The sequence below is a fragment of the Bidens hawaiensis genome, unplaced genomic scaffold, assembly GCF_021521415.1.
Source record: "Bidens hawaiensis isolate Kalapana, Puna unplaced genomic scaffold, B.hawaiensis_p1.1 tig00046999_1, whole genome shotgun sequence".
NCBI lineage: Eukaryota > Viridiplantae > Streptophyta > Magnoliopsida > Asterales > Asteraceae > Bidens > Bidens hawaiensis.
Window position 1 is genome coordinate 10,563 of NW_027498407.1, and position 19,402 is coordinate 29,964.

General features: G+C 36.5%; 2 protein-coding genes and 1 pseudogene across 3 annotated transcripts; 1 reads left to right on the forward strand and 2 right to left on the reverse strand.

Moving 5' to 3' along the window:
- Nucleotides 1-443: 443 nt before the first annotated feature.
- Nucleotides 444-1,765, forward strand: LOC143596778 (protein BZR1 homolog 1 pseudogene; annotated as a pseudogene). The gene is made up of 2 exons (XR_013146778.1): nt 444-695; nt 1,132-1,765. The product of XR_013146778.1 is annotated as a protein BZR1 homolog 1 pseudogene (transcript).
- A 764-nt stretch (nt 1,766-2,529) lies between these two features.
- On the reverse strand, nt 2,530-4,813 carry LOC143596777 (deSI-like protein At4g17486). Its single transcript, XM_077075461.1, has 3 exons — nt 4,547-4,813; nt 3,254-3,541; nt 2,530-2,829 (listed from the first exon to the last, which is right to left on the reverse strand). Exons 1-3 carry the CDS (start codon nt 4,752-4,754, stop codon nt 2,594-2,596), a joined length of 732 nt encoding a protein of 243 aa, XP_076931576.1. The 5' UTR covers nt 4,755-4,813; the 3' UTR covers nt 2,530-2,593.
- Nucleotides 4,814-9,980: 5,167 nt separating this feature from the next.
- On the reverse strand, nt 9,981-14,880 carry LOC143596779 (cytochrome P450 734A6-like). Its single transcript, XM_077075462.1, has 4 exons — nt 14,370-14,880; nt 12,979-13,229; nt 12,294-12,645; nt 9,981-10,397 (listed from the first exon to the last, which is right to left on the reverse strand). Exons 1-4 carry the CDS (start codon nt 14,868-14,870, stop codon nt 9,981-9,983), a joined length of 1,521 nt encoding a protein of 506 aa, XP_076931577.1. The 5' UTR covers nt 14,871-14,880.
- Nucleotides 14,881-19,402: the final 4,522 nt, after the last annotated feature.

The window sequence follows — 19,402 nt, forward strand, 5'->3', positions numbered from 1 at the left end:
TTATTAACTGATTCGTCAATAGGGATGAGACCTGTACAGATCAAAATAAAAAACATTGATATAAAAACGAATGAAATTCAAAAGCCCGTCAAAACATTCTGAACTGAATATGATACTTCTTGAAATAAAAATAAGAATGAGTCCGGTACCAAAAAAATACCAATATCATAAACAAGTTAAAGTATAAACCGAATACCGGTAAAAAAAAACTGCACATGTAAAAGAAAGAAAAAAACATGAAAAAGAAGCAACCAAGTTCCTCGTGTTGAACACACATGATATTCTCCACTTCACTTCCAGTGATTGATCATGTTTACATTCACACAAAACACATACACTCACAAATATTATTATTATTATTCATCATGAGCTTGTGAAACTTCACACTTATAAATTAACACCAATCCCACACACCCATCAGGCCATCATCTCACAATCGGAGAATGAACTGGGAGGCGGTGGAATCATCTCCGGCGCCGCCGCCTGCTGGGCGGAGGAAGCCGTCGTGGAGAGAGAAAGAGAATAATCGGAGGAGAGAAAGAAAACGAAGAGCAATTTCAGCAAACATATTCAATGGGTTACGGACACAAGGAAACTATAATCTGCCTAAACATTGTGATAATAATGAGGTCTTGAAGGCCTTGTGTAGAGAAGCTGGCTGGATTGTGCTTCCTGATGGCACTACTTTTCGTAAGGTATTATTATTATTTCATATTCGATTTTGGTTCGGTTTTAGGGTGTCAATTGTGTCGTGTTGAGGGTTGAAATGCTCATGAAAGCACGTTACGCAATACGTGTATTTTTAATTCGTAAAAAAAATATAACTCTAATCTAAACACTTAAAATTGTGTAACCGAACACGACCTGTTTAACTCATTTATCAGAACATGTCAAATGGGTTGGTGAGTTGTAAAAATATATAGGTCAAATGACTCGTAAACCGGTTATTGTGTTGGCCTGTTTAACTAAACGTGGTAAACAGGTTGACCAAAACAAGACCCTTTTTCTAAATGGGTTATATGTAGAATAAAAACCTGATTATTTTCGTGTCGTGTCAGAAATTGCCACTCTTAGGTTTCTCGGTTTCAATCCAAATAATAAAATGACGTGTATTTGTATTTAAAACTGCAGGGATGCAAACCACCACCATCAGTCATTGAAACCAGGCGCAGATCAACCAACACAACACCATGTTCTTCTCAGAAACCAAGCCCATGGTCCTCACCGTATCCAAGCCCGGTCCCTTCGTACCAATGCAGCCCGACTCGTCTCGATACCACACCATCAGCCAACCCTTTCGGGTTTCTTTGTAACCCAATCCCACCATCACTCCCGCCTCTCCGTATCTCAAGCAGCGCCCCAGTGACACCACCTCTCTCCAAAGTTCCAAGCCCGACCCGAAGGCCCGCCACTATACCAGAGTGTGAAATGTGTGATGAGTCTTATTGGTCTACATGTGATACGTTCCAACGAATGCGGTTCCAAGATTGTGGTCCAATGACGGTTAGCCCCAGTTCGTCAACTTTCAACCTTGTGAACCCAATGGCTCAAGCGGGTGCGAAGGATGCAATGATGGAAAAAGGGAAAGGGGTCAAGGCGTGGAAAGGAGAGCGGTTTCATGAAGTCGGTTTTGATGATCTTGAGCTCACCCTAAGACTGTAGGAGGGAGCTAATGCTAGAAGTTTTCAAGACTTGATCGGTTAAATTGTGTCATATCGAGTTAAAAGTGAGATTTCGGTGTCGGTTTTGGTGTTTGTTTGATGATATTTGTTGATTTGGAGGTCATGTTTATGGTTCATGTAGGTATAGATAGCATGGTGTTGAAGAAGATTGCGTTGTAATTAATTCATTTGGGCATTCATGGTGTACATTTTATGTGATATGAATTGATTGAAGTTTTGGTGGATATAAATCTTCATCATCATCATCGTACTCAGTATATCCCACCAATAGCAAAGCTATAGTAGGGTCTGAGGAGGGTAAGATGTAGACAGCCTTAACTCTACCCCATAAGGATAGAGAGGCTGCTTCCGGAGAGACCCCCGGCTTGATAGTAGTTTTGCATCAAGCCTTGGACATAAGGCACATAGCACTCAATCATCGGGACACCGGCTGATCGGTGCATGTACCCTTGTCTTTCGGCTATCAACGCCACTACATGATGCCTGATTAACCGTCCGTCACTTTTAACGTTATTTTCACGAGATTAGTAAAATAACGTCAAAATTAGTGCAATTTCACTTTTGTCAAAAATAACGTCAAGATTTATAGTGGATATAAATCTTGTACTTGTGATAAATTTAGTACAGTACCAGTTATTGTATGTAGCTTAGTCATCATAGATAGACTTGGTTATCGCAATTAACTTAGTTTCGGTTATCTAGTTATCGTACAATTATAGTTTACGCTTAGTCTAAATACTGATTTAACCAACAATAACCGACCAATGATCTGACAGATTGACAATTAACAAACTCATATAAACAACTTATCTACACATTGATATTCCCTAAAGTTTAGTTTGCTTACAGCATACACAACAATAGAACCAAAACCGCCTTTTTAGGAGATTTCTTAAATTAAACGCCTGACTCTAACCAGTGACCTTTTCGTTATTGGGCACGCGACGAGATCTCGACTGTAAACAGCCCTTAAAAGGCGACTGAAGAAACAGTGATGATGTTGACAAGCGTTTTTGTCTTGATGACACCGATGCTAGGCAACTAAAACTATTGCTTCTTAGCCTTCTTTTTTCACTCTCGAATTGATGATCATGTTTCACGGCCGATGCTTTAAGGGCCTCTGGTAAAATAAAGCTAAAAGCCGAACCTGTAATTTCAATAACACGATTACGCCAAATTTTGGCTTAACTTTTATCGATTACATGTATATACAATATGTATTTACGTATGCGCACATGTATATGTGTATAATACAATTTTAATCCATCATGGGCCAATTTAACGATATTTTACCGCTAAAGGGTCAAAGTGGCCAAAATTTTAAGACGTAGGGTAAAATGATACATGCCAATTGTCAAAAGTAATCCAAAGGTTATAAATTGTTTTTAGACACCTAAATTAATTCACAAAAAAGATACATTACTAAAATACAAGGTTCAAAAAAGTGTCGGTAGGTCAGGTCAAGCTGGCCCGCTTTGACCCATTACCCAACCGGCTTATTTTGTCATCCATTAGTATCCAATTTATATTAACAAACAAAAAGGAGCAAGTGAAGATAAAAAAAATATTACCCAATTTCGCGAGTCGATTAACCCAATTAGGAATTTGCTTGCCAGTCAGCTTGTAACAAATGTCATTGCAGAAATGGTTACAGTTCTTGATGATTAAGTGGTACGTGTCACCATTGTAGTTTGCAGCGTGATGTTCCATGAATTCTCTGACCTGAACCGGGTTCAAACATGTAGTCCCAATCAATATTGACCTCCTAAACTTGAACCCTGGGCATTGCCGTGGTTCGACCTCAAACACACCACTAGATGAATACTCATGAGCCCCAAATGCATATTCCACACCATGAACTATGAAGCACAAACATCATGCATTAAAAATATAATAATTATAGCCATGATTGCATTTACAACAATTTTGAAATTGATATATTAAGGGAGAATTATATACCCCTACAAACTTGTGAAACATCATATATATCCAACTAAAACTTAAAATATCATATATGCTGTTAAAAACTACCTAAAATATCAAATTTACCCATTTCATTAAATGTAATTCTACCCTTAGGTTTCTATAAGCCTCAAAGTTTTATATTTACCCCTTTTTAAAAGGCTTATTAAATTTATTATTTCACAAGAGTTAATAATTAAAACTATGATTGCATATTTGCATTTTCAGCAGTTTTAAAATTGATATATTAATGTGAGACACTTTCATATATATACCTCTACGAACTTGTGAAATATCATATATACCGGTCCAAACTAAAATATCCTATACACCCTTAAAATATCAAATTTACCCATTTTATTAAATATAAGTCAATAGATGACAATTTTAACTTGGTTTCTAAACTCTAAAGCATAAGGATTTTACATTTGCCCATGTTTCAAACGCTTGTTAAGCTTTTTACTACGTTTATAAGAAATATTTATCTACTGAATAGATTTATCAACTACAAAACTCAAATCATATCAGGAAATGTTTACGACACCTTTCTTTTCTATATATGATTATAATTAGGGAGAATTTGATAAGTTGAAAAATCATATATCTGATAGGGGTAAATGGTCATAAACTAAAAATCATTTAAATTGGGTATATAAGATATTTTAAGCGCGGGTTCGGTAAATATGATATTTTACAAGTTTGTAAGGATATAGAACCCTAGGAAAAACATGTTATAAAGTATGAACAAGTATTATGATTACAAAAACCATATCATTACGATAGTATTATATATATTTAAATGAAACGATTTGACACATTCCCCTTTTAGCTATAACTTATTTGGCCCGTTTAAGATAACACGCACGTAAGCCCAATGTAAACAAACAAACCAATTAACATACCTTCTACACCAGAGTGAAAGATGCCAAATCCAGCCCAATAAGCATACCCATTCATGGGTGTCAAATCATAAACATTGAGATAAACGGGTGTGTTTCCTGGCCCGTATTCCGCTTTTATTTTCGGGAAAAAACAAAAACGAGCAGCCGACTTTCCTTTTAAACGAAGTGGCACGATAGACTTCAGGCCTTTCTTTGTTACAAATTTCATGGTGGCTGTAGCAGGTTGCAGTTAGAAATCGGTCAACTCATAAATACCATCCTACATAAATATACAATTTCAACAAGTTAATTAATTTATGTCAAGATTAAACAGCATTATATAAAGGCAACATCAATAACAATATTACTTTTGGTTTTGAAAAGAATTTAATTCTTTTGCACTCGGTGTAAACGAGCCAACCCGCTCGGGAGCTAACCGAGATCGGTTCGCTAAAAGCTTGAATTGAACTGAGCTTAAAGGAGCTTGAGCCTAATAATAAGCTTGTTTAATAGCTGAGCTCAAGTTTTAGCGATAGATCTCAAAGTGAGCCGAGCTCGGGCTCGGTTCGGCTCATTACATCCCAACATATACTTACCTTTTTGTTACAAAAAGAAAAAAATTGCTTCAAAATCAGTGATTCTATGATATTATAAGAAATGCAAAATGTTGTTAAGTTTCTAATTTTCACCAATAACATTAATCAGCAGACACATTAACAAAATAAATTAATCACCAGCCAGCTACTTTTATTTATTGCACATCCAACTGCTATTCGATTTACTTGCTGGAAAGTGGAAACATAGTTTATTCATACTCATAAGCTCTGAGTTGACTTTAACAATTCGATTGAATAATGAATACACACAGATATAATGATATATAGACACTTGATCATATAATATTCATATCATGATTCATGAGTTTCACACTTTCACCATCTAAAAAGCAGACTGAAACAAAAGTCAAACTTTGACCATCAAAGGGCATGAGTGGGAGCCCATGAACATGATTTCTTATTCTTGAAAATTTCAACATTATGTTTAAAAGTAGTTAGCTAGTATAAATCATTCAGTTTAGCAATTCTAGCATCATAAACTATAAAGCACTGATATCTTAATTTTATTAATTTTAACTCCATATTGATTGATATGTGACAGTGAAGACTGAAGATGACTAAACTACATGGAATCTGTTTTGATAGTTACAGTAGCTACAAAAGATGAATAAATGCAGATGGTACTATTGTACCAAGTGACAATAACGCTTTTCAGAAAGATTCTTTTCTGTTTTTTTTCCATTTGAACCTGTAGCTTAAAACAACAATCTCTCTTTCCATCAAAAAATGCACAATTATTGAGTGTTCATTTTCAATTAAAATTATATAAGGGTGTTCACGGTCTAGTTCGGCTGGTTTTGACAAAAATTGGCCGAACCGCCAGCTAAGGTTTTGAAAATTGGAAAACGGAACCAGGTTGGTTGGCAGTTTGAACCTTTTTTTTTGTATTTTTATATTCTTTAGTTTGTATTAGTATTAAAAAAAATGATAAATATGTTACATAAATAGTATACCACTATACGTAAGCATAACTCCATATTCCCAAAAAGTGAAACAAATAATAAAATAATATAGGTAAACAACGAGTTCGGTTACACGGTCATTTCCAAGTTACAAACCGTGAACCGAACTATTAAACCTGGTTTTTTAAACAGTGAACCGTATAAACCTCAAACCAGCTAATTTGCTTAGACTTGGGCTAGGCTTGTAAACAAACCGAACATTCAGCAGACAGTTCGGCGGGACGCTCATTCAAATGAACTAACATGAACACGTCTTTGTTCATTCCGTTCATTTAAGTTAGTTCCTATATGTTCATTATTTTATGTTTGTTTAAGTTTGTCCTTTACGTTCGTTAATATATCCATTTAAACTTTTTAGTCCGTTTACGAACACCCCTAATTAACAATATCTCTAACAAAACAACTTTCAAACGCCAAAGCATACACTTACACAATCACGTAAAAAACATAGTTGCTAAACTAAAGCTTGCGAAAACAGCAAAAAGCACATGATGTAGACCAAAATAAACAGGAAAAAGAACATGTAAATTACAATCACAACAGCATTCACAAGCTTCATCATGCTCCCTAAGTCTCAAAAGTAAATAATAATAATAATAATAATAATAATAATAATAATAATAATAATAATAATAATAATAATTAACCATCTCAATTGAACAAATTGAGGCTTAAGATGTGTAATTAAAAGGCAATTTGTGCTGCATTTAGGTATAAACAATGAAAACAGTAGGGAATGATTTCAGATCTCGTGTCGGCGTTACATAAAGAGAATGGATCAAGCATACACTGCAATTAACAGATCGGATACATGAAACTAGTAACAGAAATCGAAACATTCATAAAAGAACACTTATGTAAAAGAAGCAGTAAGATGAATGAATTCGGTAATTAAGAAGGTGGAATTGCTGAGAATGTGATAGAAGAGAAATGAACTTACAGAGGGTAATAATAATAATAATAATAACCGCCATTGGATAATGGTGGGATTTAATTTATCAACATAACAAAGAACGAAATAAATAATCGGAAAATGGATGAAGAAGTTGGAGAATCCCGGCACAGTGTGTAAGAGAGGATATTATTTACACACAAGCACACTCTTTTGTTCATCAACCAAGATTAAACCATAAATACACACACTACTTTACTCTAATCTAATAAATAATATTTTTCCTTTTAAATACTGTTTTCCTTCTAAAAACACTATTAAAGTCGGTAACCATCTTTGTAAATGATTAGTTATATTTTGTCAAAATCCGGTAGAAACTAGATGAGTTTTGAGCCAGGTGTACCCGATGTGTATTTTATCAAAACCCGATATGTTACCCGAAATCCATACCTGGTTTACTGGTAATAAAAGTTCTTCTCAAACCCGTCAGGCTTCGGGTGTTGCCATCGGGTTTTGGGTATCAGGTTTTGATAAAATACATGTTGTGTACACCCGGCTCAAAACTCGCTGAGTTTCTACCGGATTTTGACAAAATATAACTAATCATTTACAAAGATGGTACCATAAAATAATTGACATAAACAAGTTTCGACAAATAATATATTTAGAATATGGTATATATATATAATATTATAAGCTATATTGGGTATATCGGGTATATAATCGGGTAAATGGGTTTATGTTATCGGGTAATGGGTACATTAGAAATCCCAAACCCTCGAAAAAATTCAAAACTAATCTCAAACCCGTCCCAAACCCTAATGGGTCGGGTATTAGTCGTCTCATTTATGTCGGGTTTCGGGTTTTTCCATTGGGTTCGGGTTTCATTACCATCCCTACGTGTACCTGATAAGGTTTATTTTTTTCTTTAGTGAACAATTTGTTAAACTCCTGGAAACTATTAAATTGTTCGTGAGGTCTAATCAATTTAGTTGTACTTTGCCCAGGCTTAGAGCATTCTCAACCTGTTCATCAACCCTGTCTCTATAGTTAAACTAAAAAAAACACTACATTTCTTTATTTTGTTTAATTAAATAATATTTTTTATACATTTATCATTACAGTTTTCTCTCTCTTCCACTCCCAACCAATCCAACAAATATTAAAAAATAAATAGAGGCAAACAATGTTTCCCCAAATTTACAAAAAATCTCTACATTTCTCTCTCCACCTTATAATTTACACTCACAATCACTCACAACCTCACCCTATAATTTCCAAAATTCCCTCACGTCATTATAGGGAATGGGATGAGAATGCTCTTATACCAAGAAAATATAACACATGAGTGAGGTTTGACCTGCGACGTCAAACAGAAAAACCCTTAAGTGAATCTAAGGTAAAACTCCTGATTCGAGGTTAAAAATACAATAATACTTTTATTAAGCTATTTATTATTATCATTTTACATTTATTATAATCTTTTATTCTATTTTTATACAGTATAGAGTTAGTTGGAGACTTGGAGTACAAAGTTTATTTTGTAATCATACATTTAATCTCGGGCCTTGTTATCGATCAAGCAAAGTGTTTACAACCGCCAATTAAAAAAACCTAACCGAATTCACTCTTGAACAGGGACACCTTCGCAAATCGTATTCAGTGCAAAAATTATGAATGTAAAACGAGCCCAAAACCCAAAGTTATACTGATCAAAAGTATATCTTGAAGCTGACCCTATCGAAAGTGGCGATTGCCCTAATTCGAACTCGCCTTTCGAAAAACCAAAAAGTATTAACGAGCCTAAAGTTCTGATACCATTTGCTAGGTATCAGGTGGTGCAGCAATATGACGTAGTTCGGTTTCTGCAAGAAACCTACGTTCACGGCCGCAACTAGAGTTTATCTTTTATTAGTTTAGATGAAAAGATTACACTTACATAACAAAGTATAAATAAAAAGATAACTAGATAATTAAAACCGGGCCACATTCATCCCATCTTATCAACCCACCAAACTGAAAGCCTAAAATCCTTCACGGATGCAAACAAGATGATGACCCTAGGTCTTATTGTTTCTTGACTTCTTCACATGTGCCTCTCCACAAATGCACACTTACACCATCTATTTTGCCCAAATAATTGTGATCCTTCTTGCCCTCTTTAGCCAAATATAGTTAAAATATATCAATTGACATGAGTGGTCCTCCAAGTTTCAACGGGTGTGTTGTCAAGTCATAATTCTAAATCTTATGGATTGATTTAATCTTTAATTTTAAAACTCTTTAACAAAAATCTGTAGTATAAAAAACCTTTCATGTAACTTAAATATATAACTATTCCCCAAATAAAATTGGGGTGTTACATCCCATATAAAATCTTTAGATGTTTTATATGCTATGTTAATTGTTTCTCACTTCACAAAAGAAGAAAAGGTTCATCAAAACTTTGACATGACCTATAAATTGTATCACATGGGGTTGTGTTATAATAACGATCATTGTCCGGTTCATCTTAGCACCATCGATGCAGCAGCCGACCACCCACCACCATGTTGTCGCCATAAAAACGCAATTGTGTATCGTAAGTTTGTTTTATTTTTGCTTGGATTGAGAAGAAATTTGTTATTTGACATTTTCACTTGACTCTTTTGACTAAACCAGTTTTCATCTGACCAATCTTTTACAGTTTTACTCCCTCTATCAAAAATTCAAATTCTTCGAGTTGTCACCGCAGACATGACATATTTTCTTAACCAATGAACAAGAATATAAAAATATATTCGTTTAAGTATTCGTGTTTGTTTAATTAAGCTTAATCAACGAACACAAACAATCATTCATCCAGTATTTTTACAAACCCAATTAATGTATGATCACCAAATTACTGTTTTTTAGTTTATTAACTAAACAATATTATTGTATTTAAATTACAAAAAACAACCAAATTTAAACTAAAACTTTATTACAAAACTAAAAAGTATTGATCACCTCCTACTAAAAATCATTTGAGCAGCGTACTGGGGTTGCATAGTTAGCGACGGCATAGGAGCATGAACGTATGAAGGTGAAACTGTAAACGAGTAACGCCCAACAATCATCGCCAAGACAATTTTAGCCTCGACGATTGCTAGATTTTGGCCAACGCAAACCCTCGGGCCCAACCCGAACGGGAAGAATGCACCTAAATGGTTCCTAGGCTCCAAAAATCTCATGGGGTTGAACTCATTTGCATCCTCTCCCCATATTCTTACATCATGATGGACCGCTGTCATGGCCATAAAAATCTGTGTACCGGCTGGAACATCGATTCGACCTGCGAGTTTCACGTTTACTGAGGCTTGTCTCATCATCATTACAGCCGGAGGGTAGAGTCGAAGTGTTTCATTCAAGATCATGGTAACCTGTTTGAAACAAAGGAAGCATTGGTCTAAGAGTTTTAACCGTAATGAAATTACGGGTGTTAAATGAGTTGTGTTGACTTGAACCCAACACAAACCAGAATATCATGTAAGACATATGAACTCAAACATAACACGAGTTTTCACGGATTGGCACGAGTACACAACTTATTTACCTGAAATGTTTATCTTATTTTATTTATTACATATCAGTACTCAAAGTACATATTTACAACAAATATTACAATCTATATAAAATAATTACTTTAAATCAATAATACGCAACGCTTATTTCTCTTTCATTTTCACACTTTGACATGAAATACAAGTTTAAGTTATGACATAATACATGCCTTTTAAAAAAAAAACTTGTTAAATTGGTCAACCTACAAACACTTCATTAGGTAAGGTTGACCTGAAAATTGTAAGAATTTTTTGTTGATTTAGGTGATTTGGAGAAAAAAAAAGTGCTTTTAGGTAGTGAACTAGAATTTAATTGCTTTTAGGTAATCCTCCATCTGAGATAGCGGATTATAGGTACACGCAATCAAGTTTTCCACCTGGGTCTCCAAGTCGGATGCCATGTCAATGGCTAATACACGTGGAATCCTCTATCTGAGATAGAGGATTACATACACTCATTTTACCAACATTCACCGTCGACTTACCATATGAAATCTTATTTTTTACCTCCTAGACATGTGTCACATCCCCTGAAATCCTCCATCTCTATTAGAGGATTGTCACACAAAGAATATATATATTTGTATTATATATGTACGAAAATGTTATTTTATATCACATGTAAGTATGAAAATGTATATTATTGTTTGTATAATAATATATGAACATAAACTTTGTAATAGTTTATATAGAGGCCTTATCAGCTAACTATGGAGTGGCTACCGGAGATGTGTAAAGAGGGGGGAAATAGTTGGTGTAGTGAGTGCTACTTGATATACTGGGATGTTGTGGAATATCATTCGCCTTCTAGGGTTCTTAGACAGTTTGGCATAGATCTGTCTATCCCTAGGCCCCTCTACCAGTTTGTAGAGATGAGCACAACCGGTTGCACAACTTAACCCGTACGGGAAAGTCAAACAAAGATTGGATACGTGAACATACCCAATATATCAATTCTTGGAATCACCGTGATCAACAAATTGTAAATGGGGAGGTCAGACAAGTACCCGGTGTTGATGGCAACTACATGAATTGGTATTTGTCTCGAAACCTTGTTTACATTACTGACCCTATATCTGAGGCAGTACAACCACACGACTTTCGAGATGACGGGGGGAGATCCCACCAGCATATATTCTTTGTGTGACAATCCTCTAATTGAGATAGAGGATTTCAGGGGTTGTGACACGTGTCTAGGAGGTAAAAAATGAGATTACATATGGTAAGTCGACGGTGATTGTTGGTAAATGAGTGTATGTAATTCCACGTGTATTAGCCATTGACATGGCATCCGACTTGGAGACACAGGTGGAAAGCTTGATTGCGTGTACCTGTAATCCGCCATCTCAGATGGAGGATTACCTAAAAGCAATTAAATTATAGTTCACTACCTAAAAGCACTTTTTTTTCTCCAACCAACCTAAATCAGCAAAAAATCAAAACTGTAATGCGCTATGCTTATTTCTCTTTTATTTTTCAAATTTTGACTTAAAATACTAGTTTAAGTTACGTCATTATACATTTTTTTTATAAAAGTAAACTCCTTAAATAGATTAACCTATTAGCCTGTCAGGTTGACTCATACACAACATATTTAACTAAACATGTAACCTAAACCCTGTAAACTAAACTCAAGCCCGCAAATTCTATTTTAAGTTCATTTAATGTCACAAGTTCACAACCCTATATAAAACTGTAGATGATAATGTGACTTACGATTTTTAAGTCCGCCAACTTATCAGCACGAGGAACCGCATTTTGACCACAAACGCGGTCAACTTCTTCTCGAGCCTTGTCTTGCCATTCTTGATGCAACCCAAGAAGGAGAAACACAAAGGTCAAAAGATTAGCGGTTGTTTCCTTTCCTGCAAAGTAAAATGTCTTACATTCGTCTATAATCTCCTTTAGATCAAGCGTGTCGTCTTTTTTAGAAGGTGACATCAGTGTGGCCAGTAGAGTATTCGAATTCAGTTTGGTGTTTTTGTTTTTCTCGATCACTTTCGTTACTAGTTCTGTTGTTTCTTTCTCGAGCTTCCTCATTGTCCTGTTAAGTTTTGTTGGTAAAAACCTACACCAAAATTTAACACATTAAAAATAAAAATCAAAACTAGTGGTGTATACGATCTGAGACCGAGCTCAACTGAAAGAGCTTGAGCTTGACTCATTTGGAGCTCTATATCTAATCTCGGCCTCGTAAAGTTGTTTTATTTAACCATATATGAAAAATGTTACAACTACAACAACAATGAACTTGAGGTATTTATTAATTAGAAAAAAGTTAATGGGTGCTTTTGGTTTGCATAATTTAATGGAATTGAAATCATAATTATATTTATTAATGTGTATTGTTTGTTGAGGGTGCTGTTAAATATACCATCCTCTATACCATTTCGAAAGTTACCTGGATCCTGGTATGTAGACATTTCGTAAGGCTTGCAAAGCGAGCCCAACTTGTCGCTCTTGTAATTCGAATATTCGTTTACCCTCCGAAAAATTGCTTCCAAAAGCTGTTCGCGATATAATGTCCGCAGAGAGTACATGAAGTTCCTTGTGAACGTCAAACTCGAATTCAGACTTGTTTCCTGCTTCAATATTCACATCCCATTTGCTCATCATATCTCCAACACTATCCAAAATTTCAGGCACCCATTCCTATAGCCCAATTTAAATAACAACATGTCCAATGAACTTTTAATGATCGATATATTATAACCTCTTTTTTTTTAATTTTAATTATTGAAACATACATCAAAAGAGGAATATGCATGTGAGAGTAGGTGTTTACCATTCATATCCAATTAGATCAGTTTTGATAAAAATAATAATGGGTTGAATTGTAAACTACACTTTAAAAAGACTATATAGTTAAACTAATTGGGTAAGTTGATCAGTCTTACCTTAATTTATTTGTATTAAATTATTAAAACCAGTAATTATTCATGAATATTTTAGATATGTACGGTTGCATATTTTAAAACAATAACAAGAGTAAATGACCAGTTCGGTAAGTTACACAGTGAGTTTCAAGTTTTATTGTTTTAAAGTATAAAACAAATCATTAAACCAATCATAATCCGTGAACGGTGACCGAACCACATAAATCTCAAACCGGCTAAAGCAAGCGCTCTACTTCGGCCTGGATGGTTCACTCGGTTGCAAAAGTTTATTATATAAACAATACGCCAATACGTAAATTAACATTTTAACTTTTAACTCTTTAAGGCTATGTGTAGCGGATGTGCTACAAAATGGGGCGTTTTTGCGTCATGTGACGCCCAGTCAGCAAATGATGGGTTTTTGTTTTTGGGGTGCAATGATGTTGTAGTCCAATATATATATGTGTATATATCACCCACACACATACTAATATAATAATAATAAAATCAAAGTGAAGCAAGACGACAAGCAGTCCTCGCCCCACCCACAATTCGCCCAGGGGGCGGTGTTCACGCCCCAAATCGCCGGAATTCGCCCCTTCATTTCGCCCACTACATATGGCCTAAGTATTATTTGTTGTCTTAGACAAAAATATCCTAGTTAAAATCATTTAAAATTAATTATGTATCTTAATGATACTTTTATTTTAAAGAGTTCAAGAGAATAACTATTTTCAAGTCATATTTATACAGCCAAAAAAAATGTCTTGAAATTGTCAACGTATTTAAAAATAATATATATAATACTGTAAATAGTGAAAATAGATGGTGTGGTTACATGTTCCAAGTTATAAAAATAGAAAATAGTTTCATATGTTTCTTACTCATAAAAGTATAATCTCTAAAAAAAACTTACCTTAACTCTTTCCATATTAAATGCCTGGGCAGTAATCCTTCTATGAACAACCCATTTCTCTCCCTCCAACCCGACAAGCCCATCACCAAACAAACCCTTTAAAGCCTGGCCAAACCGGATCTTCCCAAACGACCCGCTTTTGCTAACCAATATCTCTTTGATCATATCCGGGTCGGATACTGCCAGCCTGGTCTGTGACCCAAACCAATAAAAAAATGTATCCCCATAAACTTTTGACCAGTTGTAATAATGAGGCATCACTCTTTGAACAACTCCATCATGGGTGAAAGAAACCGGAAGCGATGATTCCGCCTCAGCGATCATCTTCCGCCTGGTCCCGGCTGCGTTACCGAATATTGGTCTGTAGCCGGGACCACCTATGCCTTGGCGGCGGAAGTGGAGTTGGATCCGAAATGGGATCCATATGTATTTGAAGAGGATGGTGAATATTGTGAGGAGCAAAGGAAGAATAAAGAAAAAGTTCATTGTTGGTTGTGTCATGTGTGTGCAACTTCAATGGACATTGAATATAGAGAGTTTGATCAACCGCTTTTTATTTTATTATTTTTTAAATATAGCAAGTTGGTTTAGCTATAAATAATGCATATCTTGATGTAGAATAATGACGATATATTTTTTTTTGAAAATTGACTTTCATTAAAAACAAACACAACCAACGACTATCACCAAGACGGAGAAAGACGCTGAAATCCAAAAACCAAAACCAACAATCACGTTACATCAAATAAACACCAACTTTTCCAATCCACTACCCCTATCTTAGATCTATTTTTGTACCAAAGAAAACCCAAAAATTTTATATCCGCAACCATTTCTGCCACCTTAGTGTTCTTGCCCGAAAAAATCTTTTCATTCCTAGCCCGCCAAATCCTCCAACAAGTAATGATGACAATTCCATGAATAATCAATCTCTTATTCCCCGTCGCACCACAAACCTTATGCACTTCCACCAAATCATTGACATGAAAAACAAAAGATCTAGGGATGTTGCACCATGAACCAATCGCATTCCAAACGGCCATAGAAATGAAACACCCGGTTAACAAGTGCTCGAGCGATTCCTCGAATAATGACGATATATAATGAAAATTACGAATCTACATAAAATTGGTGACGTTAAATGCTATAACTACTCCATGCTTGTATTTTTAATCTCTAAAAAGTAAAGGTTCGTTTTCATAGTTTATAAACTGACAAAACCGTCTTGACAGAGATAAACTGTTGAAATTTACTAGTTTTAAGACAACATTAATTGTAGGCTTATGATTGACGCGTTAAAAAATTATGTGGTCTATAAGAATAAGATTATCTGTAGCGCTACAACTCACTGTTCTTAAATGCTGACCTAGTCAACATATCACATTCATTTTTTATCCAAACACATTTTTATTCTCAACATTACCAAATATGTCATTCTCACATGAACGACCAACAAAGAAAGTATATTCATACCTAGCAAGAAGCTTGAAGAGATACAAGCACTAAAGACAAACCACCAACATAAACACCCAAAACAAAAATTACACTTTAAAACGACACCAATCCTCCCAGGTTAGACTCGTCATCTTTCCTCTATTTTTAACCCAAAGAAAGCCCAAGACTTTTATTTCTTGAACTAAACCCGGAAGTTGAATCGGCACTCCACCATGAACAAGATCATTCCTCTTCTTCCACAAACACCACGTCGCAATCAAACAAACCGCTTGAAGAATGTTTGCTTTGATACTAGATGACCTCAAATATTTATGAACCTCCAACAAATCCCGAAAACTAAATAAGAAAAAGTCGGGCATTTTGCATCATTGTGATATCACACACCATAAAGATTGGGCTAAACCGCAAGAAATAAAGATATGCTCTACCGACTCTTCAAGTTCACCACATACCGGTCATAGATTTGATCGCACCGGTATATTCCTTTTTGCCAGTGCAACAAAAGTTGGAAGTCGGTCAAGAACCGCCCACCACGCCACAAAACTAACCTTCCTAGGAACCAAACGATTCCAATCGAACACGAACTCCGGCTCGGTGTAGACGTTCGCGGCAATCTTTAGTTTAATATCACGGACCGAAAAGCCACCCACTTTATCACCCAACCAAACCACCCGATCGTCCCCAGGTCTCATTCTTATATATTGACATAATTGAAGAAGACCACCTAATTTCACAATTTCATCCACCCCTGCAATGTCACGAGACCACTCCCATTTTCCACAAATCCACTCATCAAGCATAAATAACCGATCCGCCACAAAACAATCCTTTGATTTTTCAATAGAAAATAATTTAGGGAATTGAACACACAGGGGAGCCTGCCCAAGCCACCAATCCAACCAGAACCATGTTTGTTTTTTTTCCATTGTTAATTTCATTCCAGAAGCCTTTCCTCAAATCAATTCCCAACTCCCACAAAACCAAGTCAATCTTAGCTATGCGGTTCCAAGGACACGGGCTCGTAAGCTTTGATGGAATGGCGGACCATGATCTCGACGAATGGTGAACGGCCCAAATCACCTTCCACCACAACCTGCCTTTTTCATTTTTAAACCGCCACCACCATTTCGCTAGCAACGACACATTAACATCTCGTAATCGACCAAGACCAAGACCGCTGTATTCGATAGGAGCCATAATTTTATCCCACGCCACCCAGTTCATCTTCGCCTTTTCTTCCGACCCTCCCCAAAAAAATAACCGTCTTAACCTCTCAAGTTTATCCATGACTCCTTCGGGGACCTTAAACAACGAGAAATAATAGTTTGGCAAAGAGTTAAGAACCGACTTAATTACCGTAACGCGACCTCCAAACGATAGTTGCTTTGCTTTCCAACGAGTTAACCGCTTACGAAACAACTCAACCACGGGACCCCATGCGTTCACTCCGTTCATGTTTCGACCAACCATAAGACCAAGATGAGTAAAGGGAAAGTCACCCACTCTACATCCCAAAACCATTGCCAATTGTGATTTCTCAAAACCATTTACCTCTGTACCAAAAACACAACATTTAGACAAATTTATTCCGAGGCCCGAAACAAGATAGAAACACCTCAAAATTCTGCTTAAATTTAAGGCGTTTAACGTGGTCCATTCTCCTAAAAAAATTACATCATCCGCGTATAATAAATGGGATAGAACCGGGCCTTCCGATCCACATTTCAACCCACGATATAGCCCCTTGTCTAACGCTCACTTCATCATACATGAGAGCGCTTCCATCGCAATAACAAATAGAAACGGGGATAACGGATCACCCTGCCTTAAGCCCCGAGTACACTGAAATTCCCGTGTCGGAGAACCATTTACCAACACCGAAGCACGACTCGCCGATAAAATTGCAAACACCCGTCTTCGCCACCTCCTCGGGAAATTCATTTGCTCCACAACTGAGTCCAAAAATGCCCAGTTTAACGAGTCATATGCCTTTTCAATGTCCACCTTAAAAAACATCCCTCGTTTCTTCGATTTATTTAGCCACGCAAGAGCTTCATTTAGGATTAACGGGCCGTCAAGAATGCTACGGTTTGCTATAAATGCCGATTGTTCCTCCGAAATTACCCCCCCCTATCACCCCTTTCAACCTCCTCACCAGAACTTTAGAAACTACCTTATTCATACACCCAACAAGGCTTATAGGACGAAACTCGTTTAGGCCAGTTGGATCCTTCACCTTGGGAATCAGAGCAATAAACGAAGACATACATCCAAAACTGAATGAATTCGCGTCAAATAACTCAACGAACACCTTCTTGAAATCATCCTTTAAATAGTTCCAGAAGCGTTTTAGGAACTTGAAGTTATACCCATCTGGACCCGGCGCCCGATCACTATCACAATCCCACACCGCTTCCTTTATTTCCTCCACCGAGAACGGGGATATCAATGTTCTTGCCTCCACCTCGTTTAGCTTCTTAACATCCGTCAGAATTAACGCCGGTCTACTTAAGACCGGTTCCTGGAACCTCTTTTCAAAATACTGGAATGCAATCTCCTTGAGCAATACTGGATTCGAAACCCACTCAGCATCAATAAAGCACCCGTGCATCCGATTACTACAAAGGTTTGCATTGAGAATACTATGAAAGTACTTCCGATTACTACAAAGGTTTGCATTGAGAATACTATGAAAGTACTTCGAGTTTTTGTCTCCGTCTACAGCCCACCGAACCCTCGATTTTTGTTTGAGATCCCGATATTTCAAGGAGTCAAACTCCTTTACAAAAGCCAAACATTCTGAGCGAAGCTCCAACTCTGTATCCATAAGCGGTCTGGCCTCCCCCTCCAATTCCAATTTCTGGACTATCTCTGTTTTTTTTCATTAACGTCCCGTCCTTCAACTTATTGTGTTTAGCTAACCACCACTTAATTTGATTTTTTAGCCACCTGAACTTCGTTGATAACGCCAAGTCAGCGAATTTGAATTGGTTGCATTTTTTCCCCACGAAGTCTTCTAAACCCGACAAGTCGAGCCACAAGTTAAAAAACCTGAAAGGCGTATGTCCAAAATCTGATGCAACAGATCTCAGAAGAAGAGGTCGGTGATCAGAGCAATCCTTTGCAAGCAACAATAAAGATGCAAGTGGCCACCTATTCATGAACTCCTTACAGACCAAGATTCGATCCAATTTGCTATATTTATCCCCTTTGTCCGAGATATACGTGAACATACCACCACCCATTTGGTACTCCTCAAGTTCAGCCCTTTCTATAAACTCATTAAAAGCATTAGCGTTAGCAGCCACGAAGTCCGAATTCCTTCTGTCATCTGGACCTCGAACCTCATTAAAGTCCCCAACAAACACACATAAACCCGGAACCGTTCTTCTAATCTCCAAAAGCTCATACCACAGAATCTTCCTCTCAGCAGGGTCATTCGGAGCATAAATATTAATTATGCTCACAACACAATTTAGCGGCCTAATGACACCGCTAGTAACCAAAAACCGACGATGCTTTAACGAACCAATTTTATGGAAGTAAGACGGATCCCAGATGCTAAGGATACCACCCGA